This window comes from Mus pahari, chromosome 5 (assembly GCF_900095145.1).
Source record: "Mus pahari chromosome 5, PAHARI_EIJ_v1.1, whole genome shotgun sequence".
Taxonomy (NCBI): domain Eukaryota; kingdom Metazoa; phylum Chordata; class Mammalia; order Rodentia; family Muridae; genus Mus; species Mus pahari.
This window is the reverse complement of record NC_034594.1, coordinates 155526532-155534978: the sequence shown is the minus strand read 5'-3', so window position 1 is coordinate 155534978 and position 8447 is coordinate 155526532. Positions and strand designations below refer to the sequence as shown.

At 45.2% G+C, this 8447-nt stretch overlaps 1 protein-coding gene across 1 annotated transcript in view; it reads right to left on the bottom strand.

Annotated features, from left to right (window-relative positions):
- Positions 1-4651: 4651 nt before the first annotated feature.
- Taf1a (TATA-box binding protein associated factor, RNA polymerase I subunit A) overlaps positions 4652-8447 on the bottom strand; it is a 19922-nt gene continuing 16126 nt past the window's right edge. Inside the window, exons 9-11 of the mRNA XM_021198814.2 lie at positions 7830-7953; positions 5834-5988; positions 4652-5368 (exon numbers count right to left, since the gene is read on the bottom strand). Of these exons, the coding sequence (XP_021054473.1) occupies positions 5250-5368; positions 5834-5988; positions 7830-7953 (398 nt within the window). The 3' untranslated portion in view covers positions 4652-5249. The remainder of the gene's footprint in view (positions 5369-5833; positions 5989-7829; positions 7954-8447) is intronic.

The window sequence follows — 8447 nt, the reverse complement described above, 5'->3', positions numbered from 1 at the left end:
GGGGGGGGGGGAGTATAAAACAGTGTCCTCTGATGATGGAAGGCAGGTCATATTAATAGGGAGGGTGGGTAGTGCCATGGGGGACTCGCAGGAAAGAATGGTGACATCAAGATATCTGAAATCTTGGTTGGGGGGGGGGGGTTGTTACAGCAGAGGCAGTAAGTGTTTGGTATATATTCGTATCACAGGGATAAACCATTACAGCAGCCTGAGAATTGTCTGGACCTCTCAATCAGAATCAGACTGAGGGCTGAAGTTAGCACTCATCTTTGAAACTGACAGTTGTAAACTACAGGGTTTGCCTCAACAGCTGTACAAGCACACAAACTGGGAGGTTTTCATGACAGACTTCTTGTCTCTCAGTTCTGACGATTCTGAGGTCATGGTGTCAGCAAGGCTGGTTCTTTCTGGGGGCTGCGAGGACAATCAGTTCCAGGCGTCCCTCCCAGCTTCTGGCGGTTCACAAGCAACCTTTTGCAGATGTGACTTTGAAGTGCGCTACCCAACTTCTGTCTTCATGTTTGAATGCCATTTTCCTGTATGTGTCCAGTTGTCCTCTTTTATTTTTATGAGAACACAAGTCATATTGGATTAGGACCCATTATAACGACATTTTCATTTATCATTTTTGTACACACATCTCCAAATGAGGGCATCTCCTGAGCTACAGTCCCCCTGTAGCTTACAGTCCCTCTCCAGAAGCCTGGGGGTGCAGGGTGTCCCTGACCACGGAAAGCAGCTTCAGCATGCATACCATGCACCGGTCTACAGAGCATCTCCTCACCGCTCATCTCCCCAATCTTCAAAATAGTTCTCAGAAGCAAAAAAGCGCACACCCCATTACCTGCACGCGGACGATCTGTGGGGTCACCCCATTACCTGCACGCGGACGATCTGTGGGGTCACCCCATTACCTGCACGCGGACGATCTATGGGGTCACCCCATTACCTGCACGCGGACGATCTGTGGGGTCACCCCATTACCTGCACGCGGACGATCTGTGGGGTCACCCCATTACCTGCATGCGGACGATCTGTGGGGTCACAGAATATTCCGTGAGGTAAGAACCCCACCAGGGGTCAAATGGCAATAAAATCCAGCATTCTGAATTATAGCGACGATTTCATTCCATGATTTACCAAACTCAGCAATCACTTTTAGCTGTTCTTCATAAATAAATAAACAAACAAACCCTCTGCGCCAGCTGCAGCTAGCTACTGAAGGCACGCTAGCTGAACGCACAGCCATACTAACAGTGGGAGGTTATCTGTGACTTCAAGGTAGAGGCATGATGGGAGCTGTGAATGAACAACAGGCACGGAGTCTCCTTCACCCAGTTCAAGGCCAACTTCCTAGTTTCTATGATGATTTCCACATCTTTCATGGTGACTCTCATTTAGAAGTCTATTGTTTCTTTTTCAAAATGTTACTATCCAATAATATTACCCCTTACTGAGAAAATCCATACCCAAGCCCCATGCCACCTACTCAATGGCTGCCATTCTCCATCACCCACTGTTTCAGAACATAAGGACAGCTCCACAGACAAGGCATTTAGACATGCTGGGATTTAAGACCCGCCAGCTCTTCCTAACTCCATGGTATTTTGGGGTTGTTTGGGAAGATTCAAATATAATCATCTGGTATGGAATCTATAAGGCTACTGAATACCAAAACTGTAAATAACCTGACTTTAAAGATGAGCAAAGTCCTAAGTAGATGCTTTTCAAGGGAAGACAGACATTAAAATGGCTCAGAGGTGCACAAGAGGATGCTCATGGTTCCAGTCATCAGAGAAAGGAAATTAAGAAGGTACTGAGGAAAATAACAAGCACTGGATATGGGAAAGGGAACCTTGTATACTTCTGATGGCAAAGTAAAGTGGTTTTTATTATATTGTTATTTTAGTAGTGGTTGTGGTGGGTCTGCTAGTACTTGAGCCCTTGCTGGGAAGTAGATTGCTGGCAGCTACCCTATTGCCAGCAATAGAGCTGCAATGATTCTTCATTGACATTAGAACCAGGATTCTTTGGTTTGAACATAAACTGAAGATCAGCTGCTCTCCAGAAATCCCCCAGGCTTTCAGTGATGGAGGGGGGCTGACTCATGACCTGAGCAGCCAGTGCTGGGTTCCCAGCTTCCCCACTGTACAGTCAGTCAGTGTTGGGCTACTCAGGTTGTGCAGAGTTAGCCAATCTGGTTACTAAGTCTCTTTCTGTTATATATTCATTCTATGGCTTCTTCTCCTTTAGAGAACCCTGATACATTAACTATACAGAAGTAATAGACTAATTATCTTGGTCATAGTAATCATTTTACAGTGTGTACATCTACCACATTATCAAGCCATATACCTCAAAGATATACTTCAGAAATTTCTAAGAAAAAGCAAGAGACTTAAATTTTTTTTTTAGTTCCTGTTTTTTAAAGGGTCATCATGCAATCATAATGGACACTAAGCAGTTAACTGGACGCACTGATAACTAGGGAGCAAACTAAACTAAAGCAAGTCAAGTTCTGAGAATGCTTGGCAACTTTGCCAAGAACTCACGCACTACAAGACAGAGACAGAAAACCCAGAGCTGGGTGCAGTGAACATGCCTTTAATCCCATCACTTGAAGGCAGAGGCAGGCAGATCTCTGTAAATTCAAGGACAGTCAGAGCCACAGTGAAATTCCACCTCAAAACCAAAACAAATAAAACTCCAGGATCTTAACTGTGGTGACTTAAATGAAAATGCCCCCCGCCCCTCAGGCTCCTACATTTGAATGTGGGTTCCCAGTTGGTTGACTGTTTAGGGAAGACTGGAAGTGTGGCCTTCTTGAAGGAGGAGGTGTCACTGGGGCTTTGAGATTTCAAAAAAAAAAAAAAAACACATCAGGCCCAGTCTCTCCTGATCTATGGCTCTCTGCCACCTGTTTATGCCACCAGTAAGCTTTGAGCTTTTGATCTAAGCACCATGCCTGCCTGTCTGCCTCCATGGTTCCTACCATGATGATTATGGACTCTCTGGAACCCCTAATTAAATGTTCTTCTATAAGCTGCCTCAGTCACATGTCTCTTCACTAGGCCACCAGGTCCCAGGCCCAACTCTTGGCACAGGCTTGCTGTTTCCCAGAGGGTAGACACCCTCAGTCACTTTCACACATTTGTGTTTATGTCAACTCAGTGACATTTAGAGCAGACACTGTTAGACAGAGGTAATACAAAGATATTTATGTGTCAATAGCATACAAATGGGAAAGGCAAGCACTACACAAGTTAACTAAATGGCTCCTGGGACATAGAGGGGAGCCTAGAAAAAGCCTGAGAGAGAGAACTGACCTAGGTCGCTTGGGTCAATGACCTCAGGGCTGTGAGTCCTCTCTTCTGACCCTAGCTACCCAGCTTGGTGCTTCACATGGAGCTAGGTCGGCAACAGAGGAGGGGTCTGATGGTACCTTCAGAACCAGTCTGATACGGTTAGGGCCTGACCTAAAGAGGTACCTCATCTCTATCAGGAGGAGTGTGATGGTGTGAAGAGCCAGGAGAATGCCTAAAAAACCTGGCCAGTGTTGTTCACAGAACTGGCTTTGGACTCAGTAAACATCAAATAACTCCCACAGGTGTTAGATCACAGTGTTCTAACTGGACATGCGATATGAAAATTCCAGGAAAGAAAACTAGATGTGGTAGCCTACACATGTAACAGCTGAAGGAGAGGGTCACGAGTTTAAGAACAGCCATGTCTACCCAGGCAGACTTTGTTTAAAAACAAAACAAACAAACAAACAAAAACCAACAACAAAAACAAAGTTGTAGAACAGCAAAGCTCTGTGTAGAGCCACAGCTCCTCGGTTCCCCTGCAAGGCCCCCAAAAGCACTAGGATGCACAAACCCTATCTTAGGATTCCAGAGCCAGGTCCTGCTGACCCTGGCCCGTGCTGTAAGGTTTGAACGTTTACTCCTACGGGGTTGCTCTTACAGAGCTCCCACACAATCCAACCACTGCCACTTGGAGAAGCTGGTCCTTTCAATGTGGTAACTCTAGCTTGGCTTAGAGCGGTGCTTGAGACAGACACCCACTTGCTTTGTTTGCCCTGGATGAAGTTATTTCTTGATACCCTTTACCCCAAGAATAAAATACTACTTAAAATTATTCATAAAGCACAACTTGTCCACTTTTATGGTACATTACTTAAAGCTAGTAGGGCTATAAGCCAATGGGGAAATGTGTGGTTTGTCACCTGAACACCAATGAGCCTTCCTGGAATACAAGTACGAGTCACTTTAACAATAACTACAAGACAGCCAAGATCATTGTCTAGAAGCATTCATCAGCACATATGCTACAGAGCCCAGGGTGTGCTCCTGGAACATGCCTCTGGCTTTGGGAAGCTGTCCCACTGTGCTTACTCAGTATCTGTAGGACGCTACTTCATGGTAGAGATGCTACTGTTGGATTCTCATTTCTGAGGGAACATCCAAGTATCCTAGTGCACCACGCCCTTAAGGTTAGCCACACCTCTTCTAGCACTCTGACTCAGACCAGTCCTCCAGAGTCAGAGGACTGGAGAGTCACATGGTCTCACCTGCTCCAGTTAAAACCAATAGAGAAAGTCTTCCTCCTCCTCCTCCTCCTCCTCCTCCTCCCCCTCCTCTTCCTCGACTCTCTACCCCTCACTCAACAGAACCCATCAGTAGCTGTGGGGTGTGGAAATGAAGCTGATGGAGAAACAAATGGGAGGGAGGCCAAGTGCCACAGGCTCCTGTTACTCCTAGAAGAGTCTTGATCTATTGTACACAGGATAGTATTTGAGGTGGCTCCTGGCACACCGGTGAGACAACACAAAGGACCCGAGGCCAGGGCAGTCACTGTTTGCACCATCTTCACAGAAATCACCGCAGGTGACCAGACTCTTTTCTAGAGGCTCCTGGTCATACTTGTGCCAAGTCATGTACACATGTGCACACACATACAAATACATATACAAATAAATAAATGAATGAATGAATAAAAAATAATCTGGGCATGGTACCCACAATGATCATCCCAGAGCTAAGAAGAACCCTGGAATATCCTGACCAGCCAGTCTAAAAGGTGAGCCCCAGGTCTCAGTGAGGGTCTCAGCAAGGCTCCCGCAGAGAGTGACACAGCTGACTTCTAGCTTCCACATGCACATGTGCACATGTACATGTGTACACAGGCACACAAAACTAATATACAAACCACTACACTGTAGCGATAACTGTAAAATAAGTTAAAATCTAGGTGCGAACACCTGGATTTACAATAGTGTATTTTTTCACCGACTTCTTCATCCGCTTGATTTTCTTCTTCAAGGTTTCATGATCTTGTTTTAAAATATACCGAAAATATTTACAACCTAAAAAATGAAACAAAATGAGAAAAGTTTTAATATTTATCAAATTATTAAGAATACTTCTATATTTTTATTTTTCTTTAGTCCTGGAACACTAATGATTCTGAACGTAGATTCGTCTATGCTGCATATACCCATGTGGCTTGGGTACCTGTAAAAGCCTCAACAGTAAAGCCATACCAAACTGTACCACTTCACAGGCATGGCTCACCCACAGTTAAAGCAGGCACGCCACCTCCACCCTTCCTAAGCCTAGCCATGGTGATGTGCATATTACATATACCCACTTATTAAGCGAGCTCTGAAAGCTAATTTACCCTAACCCAGCTCAGGGCTCCCACTCCCATTCTGGTCACTTCTGTGGCTCCTAAAGCCCTGGGCATCCCAAGGACAGATGAACAAGGGCCCCCTCTCTAGCCTCAGAGTGCCAAAAGCTCCATCCAGACAAACAGGAAACCAACCACAGACCTTTTCCTAAAAGGATCCCTGCCACAAAAGCTTTCTCACAAGCCAAGTCAGTGTCTGCCTTCCAGTCACTCTTCGCCCAAAAGAAGCTGAAGTGAAAAGCCGGCCACCAGTTCCTCCTAGATTTCCACTCTTCTTCAACCCACTTGGAATGGCTTCTGAAAAGAAACAGAACAGGGACGTCAGTGAAAGGACATGGCTACGGTCGGAATCCCAACATGAGCAGTGTCTAACGACAACATGGAAGACACTTCCAAGCTGACATCCACGCATGGTCAAGGCAGTAACCTAGGGCAAGCCCATGTTCACTCTTTCTGTGAACATCCCATTTCCTGCACAGCCAATGCACCACAGCAGAGTGATTGACAGCAAGGATGCTGAATTAAAACCCAGGACTGAAATCTCAGATTCTTCATCTCTAACTATACGATCCTGCTGTGCAAGCTGCTAACCTGGCTGAGCCTCACTTTCTTGGAGGGTGGAAATGGCTATTTCCTGGCATTTTTGTTAGGAGCAAACTTGTCAACAGTCAAAGCAGAGCCCAGAAAGCTCCTCACACGGTGTCTGCTGCAGAGCAACTGTTAGCTATTACTATAATCACTTAAAGGTACTTCACAATCCTAGATAAAATTACATGCTACAGAAATTACTATACCCACTCAGATGCCATGATTACACAAACACACAAATGCATGAGCTTGATGCTGAACCAAGCAAACTAAGTGAAAATGTGCATTTAGAGCCTGTGGCCGCCCTTGTGGTAGAATTTCTAGATTCAACATGTGAACAGTGCACTTCTTGCCCTTCAGGAACCCTGTGATCCGGTAGAGATTTCAGTGGTTCTAGATCTATACAGTGATTGACAATGACTGGGCTGACCTATCACACCGCCGCAATGTGAATGCACTCATCACCGTTAGTGCAGGGACAATGAGGTGAGGTGCTAGCCCAGGCTTAGGACACTAGGAGCTGAGTCACAGGGACATTGTAAGCTAGATCCTTGTAAGACAGCCCAGACAGCAGCTGTCCCTTTCAGCAGGGGAGCACAGCAAGAGGGCATTGGGAACCAAGAGACTGGGCTTCACCAGACACCAAATCTGTTGGCACTTTCTCCTTGGATTTTCAGTTACCAGAGATTTTTAAGGAAAAGAAAAAAACCTGTTTTAGGATTAATCCTCTATCTTCAGGGTTGTTGGAACCCCGTGCAAGAATGGAGTCATGTGGGGGAATTCTGAGTGCGGTGAGAAATCTCTAAGAAAACCAATCTTGACGGCCTCAGTTCTTCAAAACCTCAGAACTGTGGAGTGTGTTCTGTGCCCTCCCGGGTAGCGAGAGGAACGTGTGTACTTCTGCTACTGTTATCCCTCTAAGAAAAACCATGGTTTCCGCTCGAGTGTCTCATCCTTGTGACTGTACACTTTACTCAGGTGCCTCTCATTAACCCTCAGAGATTATATTGTCTGATCTTCTGAATAAAGTCGGCAATAGCAGGAGACTTTAGTCCGCCTTGTTTTCAGGCCCTGATCTCCCAGGTTCACTCTGGGTTCACTTGCCCATAGCAAGTGCTCAGACACACGATTTCCTCACCAGCCAAAATGGCTATGACATTCAAGGAAAGCTTAACTCTGGGAGGCCTCTCACACACACAGAATGCATATGAGCAGGGCCACGCCTTTTCTCTGATCCAGAATGTGGTGCTGACAATAGGCACTTCAGATGCAGCATGGAACACTGCCTTACCATGCATGCACTTTAAGATGCAGTGTTGACTTTGTTAACATGAAATATATGCATAGAATTCCTGTGTGTTTGGCTTATGATTTTGTATTTCCTAGCTTCTGATACTCAGAAAAAAACAAAAACAAAAACAAAAACAAAAAAACCCTAAATATCCTTTACAGGAAATTCAAAAACATTAAGTAAAAAACTTTAAAAGCAATAGCTAAAATATGGGACCATTACTTATGATGAACAGTGATAAATGCTGTTTCTCACGTACTCCATTAATATCTGCTTCAGATACTTTGCCAAATATTTCCAGGCCGTTATGTTTTTAGTGCATCCAGCGAAGTCCAGGACTTCAAATAACACAGTCAAGCCCAGTTTCCGGTGTTCTTTTGTCTCTGCAACGGTCACAACAGTCCAAGCTTACAGACAGTACTAGAGAAGAGCACAGAACTGAGAAGATACATCAAGTTAATGAAACATGAACTGCAAGCCTTCTGGTTGGTTAACATTTAAAACAACTCATTATGTTTACAGTCCTGTGACGAGCTCAAGGTTAATGACGTCAAGACAGTGAGCCTCTCTGGAGGTTATACCAACTGCCCTAGTAAATACAGGTTGAGACCTGTAGACTCTGCAGCCACTGGCTTAAGCAAGCCGACTTCCTTCTAAGATGTGTGCTTTACTGAGACCCTCAAGGGATCAACAAGAGGCAAATCATACAAGTGAAGGGCATTCCTATTTCCTAAGGCTGTCTATTAGGACTAGATGACAAGTACTTTAAGCGCTAAGCTGTAGGTGCAAATCTCCAACAGAGCCATAGGCCCTGCAGGCACTGTGCACAATCAACCACAGGCCCTGCAGGTACTGTGCACAATCAACCACAGGCCCT